Below are 21,477 nucleotides of genomic sequence, written 5' to 3' on the forward strand. Positions count from 1 at the left end.
ATCTATACTTAATATTTTAGAATCATCAAAATCAATCCTAGGGTCAACAATCACCACCTTTTTGATGATGACAAAATTTTAGTATATGTGCAATAAAAATAAATAATATGTTTCATCCAAATTGAATCATGAAGTGATAAAGTAAATATATGTGAGTTCACACTTCATGCATATTCTTAATTAATCTTTAATTTATTGCATATTTTATATATACTCATATTAAAGAATGTGTCAATCAAATCAATGAGTATTAAGGTTTCAATCATCAAGTTAACGAGCATCTTAAGCATTAATCTTTTAAATATATACTCACCAACTCTCTTCCTCTTTTTGACATCATCAAAAAGATCAAGTGAAAGTTCAAAAATCATCATCAAAATCAATTCATCAAGACATGTATTATAATAAGAGATATTTTAATTCAAAAAATCAATGAATCACTTTTTCTTTGAAAAACTTGTCTTTTGATTCAAAATATGCTTAAAACATTTCTTTCATTTTTAAAAATTTTCTTAAATTCAAATATCAAATGCTCTCCTCTTTAATACTATAATCAATTGAGTTCAATTTTTATTCAAAATTTGCTCTCCCTTACTATATGCTAAATTTTTTAGTTTCATTCCTTGCTTACTCTTAATACAACCAAACTACTTCTTATCAAATTTTATATTTCATATCCAAATTGATATCACATTATAAAAAATAATAATATTTCAATATAATTTGATTTGCTTTCTCCATTTACCAAATTTTCTCGTCCTTTCTTTTGCAAACAAAGCCATTTAACATTAAGTGAAATTTAAGTGCAAGTATCAATTGAGAGGATTATATATTAAACTAAGCATTCAATTTATTCAAATACATATAACATTCACTCAAGTAAGCATCAAAATTTTTGAAATTTTGTTTTCCATTAATTTCCAAGGATAAAATGTTTAAAAAAATCCAACAAGTATATGCATTAATCAAGCATATAATCTTTTATGAATGTATGTCTTATCTTGATATTCTTTCAATTATGTAAATATATTTAAAACCTTTAACTTATAGAATAAAATCATTACACACATTGATAAATCATCAAAATCAATCAATAATCAATGATGGTATGATGTAAAAAAGATTTAGCTTTACCAAAAATCATCATCCATTTATTTTAAATCCTAAGCATCCATTTTTAAGAATTTGATCCTTTCATGCCAAAAGATGCTTGGTACACCTGCAAAATTATTTCTTAACTTTTGGTACCCAAGCCATTGTGGGTTCATTTGAATTAGAGCATATGATTCTTTTTGAAATTCAAATTTATTTGATTAAGGTTTGGCCAACTCTTTTGGTGTTGCATTTTAAAATTTTATGATCAATTTTATTACATTTGAAACATATAATTGAATGATTTTCAAATGAAACTTTGCTAAATATATTTTTTATAAATTTTTATTTTTTTAAAAAATTATAACTAATTTCAGCTCTATTGAAAATAGTTTTTTGATTATTTAAAATTGTTTGAAGCTTTTGTGATCCATAAGTGTATTTTTCAAGCATGAGCTTTAAAATTTCAATCTTTTTGATTAATTTCTCATTTTATTTGAAAAGAAATTTCTTCTTTCAATAAATTTTTCTTCTCATTAATAGAAAATTTTAATTTTTTAGATTCTTTTTTCAACTTTTTATTTTTTTCAACTAAAGATTTTTCAGATTCAAAAAGTATATTATTTTCTTTAGCTAAAGTATTCTTTTCATCAATTAAAAGAAGCTTTGATTTCTTTAATTCTTTATTTTTCAACCTTATCTTTTTATATTCATCCATAAGCTCTTGAAAGGTCTCTAATAATTCATCAAATAAAAAATTAAAAAAATTTTCAAGATTTACCTCATCGTCATTGATCATGAGATAAGGATTTATAATTCTTTCTTCCTCTTCCTCATTTCTTTCTTCTTTGCCTTGCGCTCCCTTAATCATTGCTTTCTTTTTCTTTTATTTCTTCTTCTTCTTTTTCTTTCCATCCTCAGGAGCCATGAGGCATAGTTTGGGGTGAGCTTCCTTTTCTTCTTGGAAGCTTGATTCTTCTCTTTTATTTGCCTCTCAAAGGTTATTTTCAATTTTTTTCATACTTCCTTTGCTGAAATGTAAGAAGAAATCAAGTTAAATTTATTTAAATCTAACGAACAATAAAGAATATTCATAGTCTTAGCATTAAGTTGGGATAATTCTTTATCATGCTCAATTGATGCATCATGGGTGTGTGAGCCATTTTCTATAATCTTCTATAAATCATAATCTTGTGTTTGTATAAAAATTTTCATGCGTGTTTTCCAAAATGTGTAGTTTGTGCCATTAAGAAGTAGGGGTCTATCTATAGAATATCCTTCATTAAAAATAGATTCCATCTTGGGTTTTCAAGATCTTTGGCTCTAGAATATTAGATCAATAACTAATAACAGAGCACCCGCTCTAATACCAATTGTTACTTAGGTATGGCTACCCAAAAGGAGGGATGAATTGGGTATTTTATAAAATTTTAAGTCAAATTAAAACTCTCAATAAATATATACTTCTAACTTAAGTGATTATGTGGTGATTATAATATACAATAGCAGAGATAAAGTATATAAGTTGCTATGCAAAAAATGAAAACAAATAAAGCAAGAAATTAAGGCAAGAGAGCCCGCACAATATAAACATACAAGATTTATAGTGGTTCAGAGCAATCTGCTCCTACGTCCACTCCCCAAGCTTCCTTTGAAAATTCTACTATAATCTCTTGACTATAGTGTGTTTATTTTTTTGGGCTCACAAATAAATCTATTTGATTTTTTTGGGCTGATAAACACTTAATTTAAGTCATTTAAAGCAAAAAATTATATTTAATTTATTTTATTTATTAAAAATTTGATGCTTCTTTTTATGTTTTACAGAAAAGATGATCGCCGATACAAAGAGTCCGATTCATAGATCAAAAAGACTCAAGTTTGAAGAAATTTAGACTTAAAATAAAATTAAAATAAAAGAAAGACGCATCCGGTATTATAAAAAATGAAGATACTATGCAAAGAATCCAAAAGGATATAGATGTCATTGTAAAGAAACAAAAGTTTCTTTTTGGTATGTGAAAAGGTTGGTTCACATTGATTTTCCCTGGGCACGCGTGAACGTGGACGCGCGTGAATGCGGGCGCGCGTGAACGTGAGGATGCGGCGTGGATGCGGCGCGGACGCGGGCAGGACGCGGAACGCATGAGGAATGGACGCGGCGTGAGCTTGTGGGCGCGCGGGTGAGCGTGGATGCAGGCAGGACGGATGCAAGCAGGCGCGCACCGCAGACACAGTGGCGAGCAAATTAAAGAAAAAAATTTTTATTTGGAAATACCTCAAGTAGAAAAATTTATATTTTTTTTTTTAGTCCCACATCGGAAAACCATGTAAAACTCCTCCCTCCTAATACCTATAAAAAGACTTTTGTACTCCCATTAGAGGGGGAGCCCAGAAATTCTTCTAGAGCTTTGCATAGAGGAATAGAAAGGGACTACTTCATGAGCAGCTAGGCTAGCAGTCTCGGGAGTGGAGAAGAAATTTTGTAACGACACAGAGATGGTTTATTGTTCTAAACTTTCCTGTATTTCTTTATATGCAATAAAGATTATGCTTTTTATTTAAATTGTCATGAGTTCTTTATTTGCTCTCCTTTATATGCTTTTATTTATGCTTTATTGTTAGATTAATATTAGGAACAACTTTTACTTTCTGGAGACGCACCGTGATCTATGGGTACGGGGCGTGCCGAAAAAAGAAGAGTTGTTTACCTAGTACTTTCTGGAGACGCACCGTGATCTACGGGTACGGAGCGTGCCGAGAAAAGACAGGTATTTTTTCTAAGATTAATCGCATCCATTTAATTAAAAAAAAAAAGAGATACAACTCTGCTAGTGCAAAGTAATTCAAAATTCCCGAGCTCTTTATTTTCTAATTACCTCAATTTTAAGATAATTTATTTTCTAAATCAAAAACAACGTTTCTTTCTTTTATCTTGCAATCTCAACTTAGCCCAAGGTCCCTGAGGATACGATCTCGACTCATCCTACCTACGTAGTGAGTAGAGTTATTTTTGGTGCTATCAACGACTACGCATCAAATTTTGGCGCCGTTGCCGGGGATCTTGGCACGGTTGAATTAAAAAAATTGAAAAAAAAAAGCCACTGACATTTCATAACACTTAACTAAAATAGCGTAACCTCAAATATAAAAATTTCTAACTTGATTGGACACCTTGTTTCTTTGCATTGCATCTCCATAATTAATCTTAAGGGCAATAACCCATTAACCAGATAAGGTGGGGATTTGATCACCCTTCCTTGGCCCACAAATCACCCCCTTGCATTTGCATAACCTAGACCTTAATCTAAAATCAACTAGACGTCAGCCCTAGGAATTTCGAGCTCAATAGGATAAGAAAGCTCTATAGTTGAATCGAGTGCGGATTGGTTAATTGCTCGGTGTCTAAGGCAAGTGGTTAAAGAAAGTGGTTTTCAATTGGTTCCGTTGACTGACCTGGCCAACTCAGTTGGTGTCTAAGGAAAGCAACGAGCAGGAAATCTCCCACATCTTACGCTTACCTGGCCGAGTCAGTTAGTCAGTCTTGAGCTTGGAGTGCTCAAAGGCGGTCTTGAAAGTTAGGAGCTGTCTAGATCTAAGTTAACCTTAGGATAGAGAGTCTATGATTGTTTAAGTTGATTGCAATTAACATCTAAACATTAACTAATTTCTTCTATTTCATAGATTTAAGATTCTTAGGTTCTTCTCTTTAGATTTTCTTCATTCTTTTCTCACTTTATTATAAAAATATATATTATAAAAAAAAAAATTTGTGTTTGCTCTACAGTATAATTGTAAGGTGTATGCTTGGCCGTAAATTGTTACGATCAGAAATCCAACCTTTTGATCCAGAAATAGAAAGAACCTTTAGAGCCAACAGACGTAAAAATATGGACTGAAATCAGGAGAATGATCCACCCAAGCAATTGAAGGAGTACTTTACTCCTTCCACATATACCTACTCTCCTTGTATTCAAGTACCCCCTGTGGAGGCCACTCAATATGAAATTAAGTCCAGTATAATCCAAATGTTACCTTCATTTTATGGACTTAGTAATGAGGACCCTTATAAACATCTTGAAGAATTTCTTGAGATATGCTCAACTGTCAAAATTCACAACTTCTCTGATGATGCTCTTAGGTTGAAATTATTCCCTTTTTCACTTAAGGACAAAGCCAAATACTGGCTACATACTTTGGATTCCATGACTGTATCAACCTGGGACCAGCTGCAAGGAGAGTTTCTCAAGAAATATTTTTCCATAGGAAAAACTAATCAAATAAGGAAAGCCATAACTAGTTTTTTTCAATTAGATGGAGAAATGTTTCATGAAACATGGGAGAGATTAAAAGACCTTATTAGAAAATGTCCCCACCATGCTGTACCCAAGTGGCAGTTAATCCAATATTTTTATGATGGGCTCTCCGAAAGACATCGACAAATGGTCGATGCATCATGCGGTGGGACATTTATGCTGAAAAATGAGGATGAGGCATGGCAACTGTTTGAAATTTTAAGTGAAAATTCATTACATCATATGTCTGCCTCTATTAGAGATAAACCCATGTTAAACCCAAAAAGAGGTGGAATATATGAAGTAGGAAATACCATAGATATCCATCAAAAGATAGATGAACTGTCCCAAAAATTAGATCGTCTTCTAAATACTGGACAATCCCCGATTCCATCTAACCCAATCCAAGAAGTTTGTGCATGGTGTGCAAGTCCGAACTATTTTGTTAGTGAATGCCCAGCCGCACCTCAATTTCCTGAGTTTGTGCACGAGCAGGTTCTGCAAGCTCAAGTCCAACAAGCTCGCAGACCAGGAAACGATCCATATTCGAACACTTATAACCCCGACTGGAGAAACCATCCAAATTTTTTCTGGAGACCACAACCAGCGGTTGGTCCTGCCACACCTCGACCTCAATATCAAGACCCAACATATAGGCATGGACCATACCATCAATTCCAAAATGTTCCTCAACCGTCTACTACTGGTCACAGCTCAGCTTTTGAGGAAAAAGTCCTAAAAGCACTAGAACGATTAAAAGTCAACACTCAGACCCTTAACTCCCACACACAATCCATTGCTAAGCTAGAGACCCAGATAGGTCAACTAGTAACTGCATTTAGTAGGAGGGAAGGAGGAAAATTACCTAGCCAACCCGAGACCAACCCAAGAGGGCAATTTATGATTGAGAGTTCTAATACCCCAGAAGCTTTTTCTGAACATGCCAAATCAATCATGACTCTGAGAAGTGGGAAGGTCATTGAACACACTAGTAAAACCAATGAGATCGACCCTAAACCTCTAACCGAATTCAAATCACCCAAGAATAAGGAGGACCTGAAAATAGAGAAGGAACCAACTGCACCGGAGTCATCTTACTTGCCTAAAGCCCCATTTTTGGATGCCCTGAAAGCCCCTATTCCTGCAGATAAGAAGGAAGAAAAACTTGATGAGATGTTGGAATTGTTTAAGCAAGTCCAAATTAATCTTTTCCTTTTAGACGCAATCAAACATGTCCCTGCTTATGCTAAATTTTTGAAGGATTTGTGCACCCAAAAACGTAAATCTAGATCACAAATCCCAAAGAAAGTACGTCTCACTGAACAGGCTAGTTCTGTCTTCCAGCATGCCACTCCTCCAAAGCTTAAGGACCCAGGAGCCCCCATCATTTCCTGTGTTATAGGAGATTATCACATTGAAAAAGCTCTTCTGGATTTAGGGGCAAGTGTGAATCTTTTACCTAGTTCGGTGTATGAACTTTTTGGATTTGGAGAACTGAAACCCACATCAGTCACACTGCAGTTAGCCGACAGATCAATTAAGGAACCACGTGGAATGCTTGAGGATGTCTTGGTCAAGGTAGATGAGTTTTACTTTTCAGTTGATTTTCTGATTCTCGATATGGAATTAAGTGGCAACTCCAGATAAATTCCCATTATCTTAGGACGACCCTTCCTAGCTACGGCGAATGCATGCATCAATTGTAGGACAGGAGTCATGGACGTATCGTTTGGGAATAAGAAACTGAGACTGAATGTGTTTGGTGCTTCCCAAGGACCATCAATGGATAGTTGCTTCGAAATAGATACACTAGAAGACATTATAGAAGATGCAACACCCACAATTCTAGCACCTGACCCCTTAGATACTTGCTTGGCTCACTTTAGAGTGTATGACTTTAAGGGATATATGAAAGAAGTTAACATATTGTTGGATACACCACATGATAAAACCACTCCTCCATGGACAATCAAGTATGAGCCATTGCTCATCTTTTATTGGTTTTATTGCATATGACGTCTGGCTGAAGACGTAAAACTTAGCGCTTTTTGGGAGGCAATCCAAATTTCTTCTATTTTATTTTAACTGATTATCATTTTTTTTAAAGAATAAAGGACCACTCTGTATGGAAGAGTCTGTTAATAAACTTGACGTTTGGCTAAAGACATAAAACTTAGCGCTTGTTGGGAGGCAACCCAACGATTTCATATTTTTTTTTACTTTACCACAGTTGCAGGAATTTAAAACAAGAGCCTATTAATCAATGAAGCTATCTTCAACTTTCGAAGCAAAATTATCCCAGGTGCACTCTCTCCTGTTATTTTCTTTGCTTTCCTACTCCATTGAGGACAATGTAGATTAAGTTGGGGGGGAAGAAAATTAATCAAATCCTCGAGTATGGTCAGAAATAATTAGTTTTGTGTATTCAAATTTTATTTTGATTAAGAGTCAATTAGGCATCCTAATAAATGAATGATTAACGGTCAAGATAATTCTAGAGATACTGAGGAATAAATTATTAAGAAAATCCAATGAATGGTAGGGTTTAAACTAGACCAAATTTTAGGAGTGATTCTACAACCCTCTTCTTACTGATCTCAATAAAGAATTTACTTCATGAGAAATTGGGTGGAAAGATCGAGGTATGCAAAAATTCTTCTTAAAAAAAAAAAAAAAAAAAAAAAACATTGGTTTCCTACTGAGTAACCGGGCCCTTTCGCCTAAGTAAGTATTGTGGTTCGCGTAAAAAGGTAGGCAATGTTATATATATATATATAAAATAATAATAATAATAATAATATATATATATATATTAAGGGGACTAAATTGCAAGAAGATAATAAACCTCTTTCTCATTAAGTTAGAGAATTTAAAGAGTAAAGTGGGGAGTTGGTGAAAGAAAAGCTCTGAAATTTCTTTAGTTAATACTCAATCACTAATTGGGTCAAATTGATAATCCAATGAAATATCTCTTTAAATGGTCTGACCAAGTATCATCTACCTTTTGGGATGCCTAACCTAATTTTTGATTCAAAACTGAGTCGGTACACAATGCTGATATATCTATTTTACTCGAGGACGAGCAAAATTCAAGTTGGAGGGTGTGATAAACACTTAATTTAAGTCATTTAAAGCAAAAAATTATATTTAATTTATTTTATTTATTAAAAATTTGATGCTTCTTTTTATGTTTTACAGGAAAGATGATCGTCGATACAAAGAGTCCGATTCATAGATCAAAAAGACTCAAGTTTAAAGAAATTTCGACTTAAAATAAAATTAAAATAAAAGAAAGACGCATCCGGTATTATAAAAAATGAAGATACTATGCAAGGAATCTAAAAGGATATAGATGTCATTGTAAAGAAACAAAAGTTTCTTTTTGGTATGTGAAAAGGTTGGTTCACGTTGATTTTCCCTGGGCGCGTGTGAACGTGGACGCGCGTGAATGCGGGCGCGCGTGAATGCGAGGATGCGGCGTGGATGCGGGCAGGATGCAGAACGCGCGAGGAATGGATGCGGCGTGAGCTCGTGGGTGCGCGGGTGAGCGTGGATGCGGGCGGGACGGATGCAAGCAGGCGCGCACCGCAGACACAGTGGCGAGCAAATTAAAGGAAAAAATTTTTATTTGGAAATACCTCAAGTGAAAAAATTTATATTTTTTTTTTAGTCCCACATCGAAAAATTATGTAAAACTCCTCCCTCTTAATACCTATAAAAAGGCTTTTGTATTCCCATTAGAGGGGGAGCCCAGAAATTCTTCTAGAGCCTTGCATAGAGGAATAGAAAGGGACTACTTCATGAGCAGCTAGGCTAGCAGTCTCGGGAGTGGAGAAGAAATTTTGTAACGACACAGAGATGGTTTATTATTCTAAACTTTCCTGTATTTCTTTATATGCAATAAAGATTATGCTTTTTATTTAAATTGTCATGAGTTCTTTATTTGCTCTCCTTTATATGCTTTTATTTATGCTTTATTGTTAGATTAATATTAGGAACAACTTTTACTTTTCGGAGACGCACCGTGATCTACGGGTATGGGGCGTGCCGAGGAAAGAAGAGTTGTTTATCTAGTACTTTTCGAAGACGCACTGTGATCTACGGGTACGGAGCGTGCCGAGGAAAGACAGATATTTTTCTTAAGATTAATCGCATCCATTTAATTAAAAAAAAAAGAGAGATACAACTCTGCTAGTGCAAAGTAATTCAAAACTCCCGAGCTCTTTATTTTCTAATTACCTCAATTTTAAGATAATTTATTTTTTAAATCAAAAATAATGTTTCTTTTTTTTATCTTGCAATTTCAACTTAGCCCAAGATCCCTGAGGATACGATCTCGACTCATCCTACCTACGTAGTGAGTAGAGTTATTTTTGGTGCTATCAACGACTACGCATCATGGGCTCATCAACCATAACCCTACATCGATAGTTTTTCGAGCTCACTATCAACCCTACACCGATAGTTTTTCAGGCTCACTATCAACCTCATTGGTTTTAACCTTGGCTCACCAACCACAACTATACAATGATTATTTTTTGGGCTAACAATCAACCCCAAGTTTCTTTCTCTAAAAAAAACTTGTAAAGAAACAAAAATATAAAACAAAATTCAGCACAAAATGAAAATAAAAAAAAACTCTTTTAAGCTCGATGAAGATATTGCAAGGTTGATCTTTAAAGTTTGAACTTTTCTTCTTTGATACTTGAAAGGATGATTGAGATGTTGAAAAAATCTGCTCTTGAAAGTCCACTGAAATCTATGCTTGAATATCTCTCTTTTCTTTTTTTTTCTTAGATATTCAATGAAACTCTCAAACTGGAATGATTTCTTCTTTCAATCCTCTTTCTTTATTTTTTCTTTGATTCTCCACCTTTAAATAGGCTCGACAGAGGCTAGAGAAAATGTTCTAGCCATTGGAGGAGCTGAAGTAGTCATTGTGAAATATTGGAGATAAAAAGCTGTAAAATAGAAAACTAGCCGTTACAGATCATTGAGCCGATTAAGTTTTTCATTGGATCGATTAAGTACTGGGTTAGCTTAGTTTTTCTTTAGTATTTTACTAAGTCGACTAAATACTGAGCCAGCTCAATTTTTCACTGGGTCAGCTAAGTCTGAGATTCTGAAATTTTAGCTTTCTATTTTCTATATCCACTCAGACTGAATCGGCTCAGTCTTCCACTGGATCGACTCAATTTATGTGTCAAGCATGCCAACATACCGAAATCAACTCAAAATCTTTTGGAATCGATTCAAAATCTTTCAATATTATTTTTTCTTCATAATGAGCTATCCAAACTTATAAAACTTTATTTCTTGAAGGCTTTGGCTTGCCAACTTGAGGAGATTTTTTTCATAGATGAATTCTTCAATTTAAATACTTGAAAACTCCTACAATCATCTTTAAAATACATGATTAGTATTATCTATACTCAATATTTTGAAATCATCAAAATCAATCTTAGGATTAACAAATTTTTTTTTTTGTCAGTCTGTTTATCCTATTCTTGTTCATATGACCTAGCCTATGGTGCCAAGGATAGATATCAGACACATCATCTACTCTAGGACATTTGCTAGACATGTACACTACATTAACAGGCTATGATAGTATGCAAATCTCATTGTTCAATTATCCATTCATGATAGTAATACCATTCAAAATGACATTACAAAATTTTTTTTTACTGATATTTCATAACTATTTTTGATCAAATGACCTACAAAATAATATTCGATAAAAAATTAGGATAAAAGTGACATTCACTAAGAACAATGATATTAGACTTGAATACAAGTTCGATAATTTCTATAGCTAGAACTAAAACTGATCTTCCATCTCCAATTAAGGAATCTCTCTCATTCTTTAAATCTCTTACTGACCTGCAAACTCTGCAACGAATTGTATATGTTAATAGAATTTTCGATATATAATACCCAGATAGTAGAATCACAAATAGAGAAGTTACAAGGAGTTATCATATAAATACTTTGTCCAGCAACAGCTTGCTTCTTCTTCTTATTCGATCTGTTCGGATCAAGAGAGGCAATATACTGAGGATAGTTTCTCTTTCAGTGCCTCCGCTTCTTGCAATAGAAGCATTCTGCTTGGCTTTGATTGACCTTGGGCTTCTTGGTCTGACTAGGCTAAGACATCCCAGCACTTTGCATCTTCTTCTTATTTTTCTTTCTTTTCTTAAAGGATCAACATCCAAAAGAAGACCCTCCCACTAAGTTCACCGACTTCTTATGGAGCTGTGATCCTTCTCAAAGTTCTGCAGCAACTCCAGCAAGCCATGGTAGTTCACTACAGGATTTATCATTCTAAAATGAGTAAAGAATGGAAGGTATGATTTAGGTAAAGAGTTTAAAATCGCATCTTTCCTAAGCTATTCGTATAAGAAAAATTCGAGCTTGCTCAAGTGCTCAAGCAACTCAATCATGTACAGTACATGATCAGTAATTGATATCCCTTTCCTCATCTGGACGTTGAAGATAGCACAACTGGTCTTGTGCCTTTCAACATCATAGGAGTATCAAAGGACTCGTTCAACATTTGAAGCATATCCTCGACTGAGCATTCTCGAACCTACGACTGAACTCATCACTCATCGCTGTCAGCATGATGCAACGTGCAGTGATCATTGAGCCATTTCTAATAAGTATCTCAGATCATACCACGAGCGTTCGGAGCTGACTCCTCAGGTGTCGGATCTGTCAGAATGTATAAGATCCGCTTGTGCTTCAGGACTATCTTTAATTTTTTATACCAGCTATCAAAATTGGATCCTGTTAGCTTATCGCTATCCAATAGCGATCAGAGTGACAAAGAAATAGCTATATCTAAAAGAAAATATAAGGTCTAATTAGTATATAAATTAATTAAGCCTAAAGACTTGGACTTTAGTCTAAAGATTGTCCCACTATTTTATACGAATTAATAGTCTCTATCTCTAATTCAAAAAATTACTTTAATTCTTTAGTAGGTACTAAAATTCACATAGACTACATTCAGATTCGAGTGTAGCTCAACCAATCCTTGTGCATCTATGGGTAGATTCATAATCAATTATTTTTTTAAATAATTTTTAGTATTTGATTTCATCTCAAGCTACATTTCAGTAGGCTTTGGCCTCTACTGAATGTGCTGGTTAGGTCCAACCATTAAAATGATAAAATTTAGCACATCAGACTAACGAATGACCAAGTCTGAGTGTGGCTCGACTAACTTGAGCACCTATTAGAAAGACAACTAAATTATCATATTATGAATGATAATTCCAACAATTAGATGAGCACCAGGCATGTGGCACCATCCAATGATCATCCAGACTATTGGACCATTACCATTCAACTTAATGGGAGGCTATGATTTAGTTATCCCTATATCTATTTCATTTTATGGATCTAATAATTTAAAAAATTTGGTTAAATCATTTTAAGAGAATTAAAAAGACTGACTAGCTAATCATAATTCTCCCACTGACTTCATCAAGTCAGATAAAAGAAGATTTGATACAAGCTGGTCCAGGGCATCTAAATCAGTCACACTGATTCACCTATATGACGTGGGTTAGTGCGAGTCAATGAGCAGCCTAATTGAACACAGATCAACCACATTGGTCAGATAGATGAGATCGATGGGAGAAATATGCATTAACTCGTCATAGACTCAATCTATGCAAGTAGCTCCCAATCTATGACCACCGATCAAAACTGTCAAACTTACCTTAGACACCAATCGATTTATCTATTTCAATTTGATCTGTTTAAAGATTCAGACTCGACCACTGAGCCAGATCGAGGTCCATCTTGGTCTAATCAAAGGCAAGGATTTTGATCAACTACAACTATTGAGAATTGATCAAGAGAAGAATTGACCTAATCAGAATCAACAGTTAATTAAATTTGATCAATTGCTTAACATAGTCCATTATCTATGTGATTTCTAACCCTAGGTCTAATCCAGTTAAACGGACCTGACTTAAGCTAACCCACAAATCCATGATTTATGAAAATTAGTCTTAGATCTTTGATTCTCAGATCTAGATTACTTAATTCTTAATTAAATTTAGGGTTGCTATGGGTTAGGGTTTGGTATTTGAAAATAGTTTTAAATTTTACAAAATATTTTACTAGTTTTCATGCAATCAACTGTAAATTGATTTCAGATTTAACATACAATATATCAGATCTAAAATTAATTTTTAAGCTCCTTTCGCTATTCATCTTCATGGAAATAACCGCATCAGACCCCTACATGCCATAGGTGAACCCCATCGAATGAGAGGAGAGGGCCATGAAATGCTACTTTCTTCGATGATCGGATGCCATGGTGATCTTTCTAATCCAACTACTACACTATTCAGAATTCAAACTAATTATTTAGATGTAATCTAAATAATTAAAATTTAAATTTATAGAACTACATACAGAATATACATGTCATAAGAAATGTGTCTCTGATACCATTATTGGAAAACTGCAGAAATTTTGTGCATGCATTTTAAATTTTTACTGTGGAATACAATTTGATTAAATATTTTATTCTAAGATGCATGCACATGATCATATCATTAAACATCCTACAAATAGATCTTCAACATGTATATATGCATATAAAAAACTGAACATATAAAATCTGCATGATGTGTATGAAAACTAGTAAAGCAATAGATCTAATCTACTACTATCGAAATACTTGAGCATGGATAGTCGAACACCACGATCGTGAATGTGGATTTGGAGGTCCTTGCTGGTTATTCGCAACTGCATAGCTTGTCTGATCTTTACAAATCGTCCACATGAAGTCCTTGTTAGATCTGCAGTCCTCAGGAGTGCTAGCTCACAAAGACCACTTCTGATGGCTGAGCTAAATTGATCTTCTTCTGGTATCACCTCAGATCCTTTCGAGGTTGAAGATGGATCAATGGAGGTCAAAGATGGATCAACGGAGGTCGCTGGATGGTGGAGGAAAGATAAGAAAAAACTAGATCTTATCTGAATTTCCTTCTCCCAAAAACCCAGCACCTAGACCAGACTCTCACCTAAGAGGAGATGGTTCTCCTCTAAGCTCTCAATGCTAATGGATGGCAACCCACCCCAGATCTCATACCCAAGACCCCTGTTCGGCCACCCTCTCTCTGGTTTCGCACCATGGAAAAGCATTAGGATTCATCGCACAAAACCATAACCTTTTTATGGTTGCTGATTAAGAGATATAGGATGAGATAAGAGTTTGCTTTTGATTCAAACTCAAAACCTTTTGAACTTGAATCAAGCCCAACTAATCCTCATCCAAATAGGACCGAACAAGAGCTGAAGGGCATGGGAAAAAACTTGAGAACATTTTCTTTTGTCACACAAATAAAATCTCTTCACAAGGGGCCGCAGGTGGAATACATAAGATAGGATTAGGGTTAAATTAGGGTTCAGATTTAAATCCAATTTAAATTCAAACAATCTAACCTCCACCCTATCACTAATGGACGACAACATGGGTGTTTGCTAGAGATTTCTCATGCACAAACAAGCTTTGTGCGATGAGAAATATCATGGAGAAGAGAAGGCAGCACAAGGGAGTTCAAGCATTTGAATTTTGAATTCAAACTTGAATTCAAAATTCAATTTGATTTTAAATTCAAACCAAGTTTGATCCAATCAAACTCTATCTGATTAGAAGTGATTGAATCCAATCTAATTTGATCGTAACTCAAATAAGAATTAACTGAATTCAAGTTCTGATCAAATCAGGACTTAATCTCCCTTAGCGATTAGGTCATCCTATGATCTAATCGTATTTGACCTAATTGAATCTAATTCAATTAGTCTTAGTCCAAATTTTAATACTCAATCAAATTGAGTTAATTGGCAATCTAATTATTGACTAATCCTCTTAAATATCATTGATTCTCAGCGAATCAATTTATTGCAACTATTGCATGGGTTAATCATCATTCGTATTGACAACTTTACCTTCGAACGATTCTCAATCATCAATCAACTATATGATCGGAAAGGTACTTCTTATATATTGACCTCATACATTTGAACCTAAGTCGATAGCATAGGAATAAATTTCTATACCAATCAAATGACCATCTCGCAATGGTATCCGATGTCTGGATAGATCGAATGTGCGTGAAGCAACATCCAAGAACTTAATGGACTATGATTACCGTATAATTCATCTCTTTAACCCTTGATACTCAGGATGACTTCAGACCCTTGATGCTCAGGATGCCTTCAGAGTTAACTGTTAACTCTTGATCAGTGCATCCTAATTATATCTCAATCTAATTAATTTGTGACTCCTCATAAGGACTATTCTGGTCAAGAGTTTGCTAAATTGAAACACATTGAGGCATACTCTCCAATGACTTAGAGTGGCCAATCTCATTTTGACTCACACATCGATTTCATAAGTACTTGACTATGCTCAAAAATCTTCCATCATTAAATTAGAAATTCAAATAGTCCAGTACCAAAGCATAATGAATTGCTTGCAAGTCATCGTGGTGATCTCAGATCGGAGGGACACTTATACCCATATACCTTCGGAGTAACTCTTAACAGCAAAGTACTCCAAGTTGGTCACGTCCAGTGAGATATACTCCTACATCTCACTTGTATGCCATACTAGTGTCTCCACACTCCTTGATTAAGAGAATAACCAATCTATATGGCACATAATGACCTACACTTGATATAGCTATCGTCCTAGTAATAGCATATCATTTAGTCATGAACTCGTTTAAGGACTAAATGATAAATCTCCTTTATCAATTTAAAATAGTCCTAAAACTTCATCATGACATAGGAGTTCAATAAAGAAGACGTACAATTGATGATGAAAAAGTTAAATAATATTTTATTAATAATTAATTCATATAAATTTACATCAATAAGCTCAATCATCAACAGCTGACGATTGGTTTTGGGATACAATTTCCAATATTTACCTGAACTGTTGTGTTTCTTTCACTTTTATAGATATAATGGGGATGCCTTACCAATAAAAAATAGAAATTCTTTGTGCACCACCCCTTCCTATTGGTCCACATAGCCAGCTTTTTAATGTCATTAAATGCGCCATTAAATGCTCGTAGATTCCTAATTTTCAATGATGAAAATGCCCTTGTATGAGTTCTTGATACAGTGGATGACTTTCTATATATATAAAGTGTTAGAAAGTCATATATATTTATAAAAATTATATATATTATTAAAATATTATATACACTCATAGGAAGCCATATAAAGCGTTAGAAAGTCATATGACTTCCTATGAATATATATGACTTCCTGTGAATATGTATGATTTTTTTGAGTATATATAAGACGTTAGGAAGTCATATATATTAAAAGAAAGTCATATATATTCACAGGATATCATATATATTTATAAGAAGTCATATATGGTCATAAAAGTTATACATATTCACAGAAAGTCATACATATTTACAGAAAGTCATATGGCTTTTAATGCCTTATATAACTTCTTGTGAGTTTATATAACATCCTGAATAATATATATAACTTTCTGTAATATATATGACTTACTAATGCTTATATATACTCATAAAAAATCATACACTACATCAGAAAGTCATAAAAAATATTTTGTCACTGAAAATTGGGGACTGCAAGCATTTAATGGCGCATTTAATGGCATTGGAAAGCATGGTTCGTGGATCAATAGGAAGGGGCAGTGCACTGTTATTGCACCATGCGATGCACAAAGAATTTCTCATAAAAAAAACTTTACTTATTTGAACAAAAGGCCATCATCTTCTGGACATAGAAAGGAGATACCACCTGTCATTTGTGATCGAAGCAAGCTTGTTATTGAATAAGAATGCAATTATTGATGCGCAATATCCTTTTTAATTCACAAGAAAACTGATCTTAAGTTATCATCGACAAGGCATATTGAAACATTGTTTAATGAGAAAAAGATGCACCTATTAAGAATGGAAACGTGATGTTGATGCGGCTACACCGGTTTCACCTAAATGTCACTAAAAGAAGAAAGCAAAATAATAGCTAAAGCAATCTCCACTCCATTTCCTGTCCTGCCTAAGCTTTTGGCATGTGATACGAACATCACACAATTAGAGGATAGGAATATCAGTACGTAAGGGCAAAGGCCTTCGGACCATTAAAAGTCTATAGCACTATCAGCTGTGTAACAGCTAACCAATTTGTACATGTGGAAGGAATTCTCAAAAGCTACAGCTCATAATTAGAGGACAAATACACCAGAGCTGAGGATGGAAATCGCTGTACACCTCTTGTCCCTGATCCAAAAATTACATGGACAGTTCCTCTTAAACCTTTATACATGGTGCTTTAATTCTCCTCCTTGCCAGCATGAGGCCTTCACAGGCTGTCACAAGCTTCATATGGAAAATACAAGTTAGCTTTAAAACAAGTCACACGATTGCAGCACATGAGAACTGATAAGGCTATTTAGTTATCATTAACAATTAAATCAAAGTTGCATGGAATCAGATTATAAGATTTCTATTTGCATATGAGTGCATGTCTAATGATAACAGTCAATTTAGCCAACCTTGTGGAATTGCATTAAGTAACATTTGCAACTTGAATAACATAAGTCTAATGGGCAAATAAAGATTCCAACGACTAGGAGGCCTATTAGGACCCAACTTCCCACAATTATATCATAAGTCATGTTACACAACTGCACTGCTTCCTTTATTCTGGTATACATAAGCCCGTGAAGGTACAAGTAGATGACCAGTTCCACAGCACTGGTCCAGCAAGAAGCCAATAGAAGTAATCAAGATGAGCATGGTTTAGATTGTGGAAAACCAACTCTCGCCATTCTCTGCGGTTGCTTTGTCAATCACAGATACAGAAAGCTACTGATGACGTCCCCAATGCCAAAGATGCTCAGGTAGAGAGCAAGCCCGAGACTTCTCAATGCATCAGGGATCTGATCATAGAAAAACTCCTGCAAGCCAACCATCGTGAAAACATCTGCAATCCCATAGAGAACATACTGGGGAATCAACCACCACAGCTCATCGGAATGGTTGCTGCGGGCTGATCGACCAGGCAAAGTCTCTGGCAGTCTCAAGTCTCTTCAGCTCCACTAGAGCTGCTATAACCATAGAATCAAAGAAATGACCATTCCAGTGCCAATCCTCTGAAGCATGGTGAGGCCTGCAGGCTTTCCGGAGAATTTTCTGACTATGGGCATAAGGACACGATCATAGATGGGAATGAAAGCTACAATGGAGGCACTGGTAAAGCTTTGTAGTGCTGCAGGTGGGACTGCAAGGTTTGAACCTATCCTTCTATCCAAGGTGCTTCCTTGCTTAGTAAAAAAGGTTGAAGACTGGGCAAAAGCAACAGCATATATCAAGCAGCTTGCCCATATCGGAAACAATCCAAGTATCCCCTTTGCTTCACGTGCACGATCCACATCGTCTACACTATCAATTTTCTTGCTTGATGATGAACAAGTTGGACCACCAGATGGCCTACAAATTGACAAACATAAAAGAGCCTTACCGATTAATATATGATCATTATATCGCTAGGTCTGCTAGACAAATGATCTCATAAACAGACGTTAAAATGTACTCCTACTTGTACTGCGGTGTTTCTCCTGTTTGTTGAGATCCAATGGAAAAACTTGCCTGCCTACTCTTACCAATGCCACAAGTGCTTTGCCTATTCGAACAAATGGACTCTGATCTTCCAGGACATAGAAGCGATAAGTCTTGGTCCCAAGCAAGAAAACAACAAGAGCAAACAGCATTGCAATGCATGGAATTCCAAATCCGAGGCCCCAACCAATGTTATCTTGGATATAGCTTAGGATCACCCCTGTAACTAGAATGCCACCAGACATCCCGAAGTACCACCAGTTGAAGAAGGAGCTCTTGTCCATGCATTCCTTAGGGTCATTCTGGTCGAACTGATCAGCGCCAAAGGCTTGAACACAAGGCTTGTGGCCTCCCTGGGCAAATGCACTGAGATAGAGGGAGAAGTAGAAGCAGGCCACTTGGGCAGGAGATGGTCTGCAGGCTGTGGGATCCATTGTGTCACCACATGTGGATAGACGGATGGATGGCAGCACCGATGAGAGGGTGAGCATGCCCAAGCCCTGTGGTTCTCCATTCCAATCCGCAGAATAAGAAGTCAGTTTTCTGTCTCTAATTCGGAAAAATGTCTTTGAGCAATATAGAGCATTTTGGTACTTTCTGGTTCGATTTCAAGCATTTTTAACAGCATGTCAGGAGTTCACAATGGAACTTCGTGAGTAGCCAGAGGAACTAAATATTAGGCTCAACTTTTTTGAAAAAAAAATCATCTTGTCATTCTCTTTCTACCATAGATATGAATATTAGTTGGTTATAAAAATTCAAATCTATATTTATTTTAAATAAATAATAATATAAATAAAATACTGAAAGTATTAATATAAATATGAATATAAGTTGGATAATTAAATTTTATGATCATATAATAAAAATATTATTAAATAAATAAAAAAATTAATTAATAAAATATTGATATGATTGTATATTTTTTTTAAGAGTTAATATCTGTATATGATATTAAATATGATTGTAAGTAGAATTGGATATTTGGATTCGAAAAAATGATTGTCTATCTATATCTATATATATATATATTTTTTTAATGAATGTGGATACAGGATACTCAAATTTTTCCATATTCGAATAGATGATATATTTCCATAATTTGAAATATTTACTACATTCCATACAAGTATTTGTTACATTAGGCAAAATAAATATCACTAAATAATATATTTTTTACATTTTTTTGTCAACAAAAACAACAACAATAAGAACTTTGACAAATATATGTTGGAATCTCCACGCCGCTCATTTTTTATGGCTGTTTTGCAATCTCCTGTCACTTTCTATGTCATATTTCAATACAATGGCCTTACTTTCAAGCTAGAGCCTTTCATTTTCTAAGATAGATCACATGCGGCTATCCGTACACCAATATAAATAATTCTCCGTGTGTTGGATATGATGGACCGCATAGGATTTTTTTTTTTAATTTTTTTATTGAAATGGCCGCATGGGATCTGAACCCACAGCTTGGCAAATCTGGTGACACCAGCCGCGGCAGGATTCACGTTAGTATGGCATGTGTGCACGTGATCTAAAATGATGCTGACTCGAGCGAGAAAGTAAGGGATTTTAGACTATAGCGGCTCAATCTTGACCGTTCTACAATAGATTGACGGTTTGAACAACTTCTTCGCTGTTCGGAGCAAAACAGCATACCAGACTATAGCAGCATACAGGCTACGCCGGACCATGTGTTGACGGCGGCGGCGGACTTCCCGAGGGGGCCGGTGAGGTAGGTGATCAGATTCGAGGAGATGCCGTAGAACGCGAACCGCTCCGCGATCTCCACTCCTGCAGTCCATAATCCATATGATGGATTAGATCGAGATCAGACGGCTGAGAATTGATGAATTTTTTTTGGGTGGGGAGAGTGTTGGCATCTCATGATACCTATAATTACCTATAATGAAGAGGGCAGAAGACCAGCCTCCGGAGGATGACCTGGAGATGGGAAGGCCACGGTAGTCGTCGGCGTCGGCAACGGTGGCGGATTGCCGGAGGAGGGGGTCGCGTTCCATCCTCGCTCGCTCTCTCTCCTCGGGATTAAAACTTGAACGAGGATGCTGTGGTTCCCGAACAAATGGAAATGGGACAGCAGGTTTGTTGTCCTTCGGAAATATATTTAATTGGCTCCGCCAGTGGGATAGAGAGTAGAGTGGTCGTAGTTTTTCTTTCTTTTTTTTTTTTTTTTTATTGATTGAGAAATGAAGCTATATCAAGCAAACAAAAAAAATATATAGAAAAGTCTTGCAAGATAAATTAAAAAAAGTAGGCCATCAACAGTTGAATGTACCAGCTGTATATAAAAGGAACGGAAGATACAAGGGTGAAAAGATTAATCTGTATAGCTGAAAAATAACAGAAACCAGCGTGAAGGAGGAAGAGGCAACAGATAATTGAGAAAAATAGGAACCGTGACGACATTAAGGCAGCCAAATATTTGT

The 21,477-nt window shown here is 35.3% G+C and overlaps 1 protein-coding gene and 1 non-coding gene across 2 annotated transcripts in view; both read right to left on the minus strand.

Moving 5' to 3' along the window:
• The window catches only part of LOC140855623 (protein NRT1/ PTR FAMILY 5.10-like), a 199,744-nt gene extending 178,651 nt beyond the window's left edge, over positions 1-21,093 (minus strand). The window contains exons 1-4 of the mRNA XM_073251792.1: positions 20,934-21,093; positions 20,701-20,824; positions 19,008-19,624; positions 18,524-18,845 (exon numbers count right to left, since the gene is read on the minus strand). Of these exons, the coding sequence (XP_073107893.1) occupies positions 18,524-18,845; positions 19,008-19,624; positions 20,701-20,824; positions 20,934-21,051 (1,181 nt within the window). The 5' untranslated portion in view covers positions 21,052-21,093. The remainder of the gene's footprint in view (positions 1-18,523; positions 18,846-19,007; positions 19,625-20,700; positions 20,825-20,933) is intronic.
• Positions 5,370-5,475, minus strand: LOC140855127 (small nucleolar RNA R71). Its single transcript, XR_012138157.1, has one exon. It is a non-coding gene; the product is annotated as a small nucleolar RNA R71 (small nucleolar RNA).
• Positions 21,094-21,477: the final 384 nt, after the last annotated feature.

The sequence above is a fragment of the Elaeis guineensis genome, chromosome 1 (assembly GCF_000442705.2).
Source record: "Elaeis guineensis isolate ETL-2024a chromosome 1, EG11, whole genome shotgun sequence".
Taxonomy (NCBI): Eukaryota; Viridiplantae; Streptophyta; class Magnoliopsida; order Arecales; family Arecaceae; genus Elaeis; species Elaeis guineensis.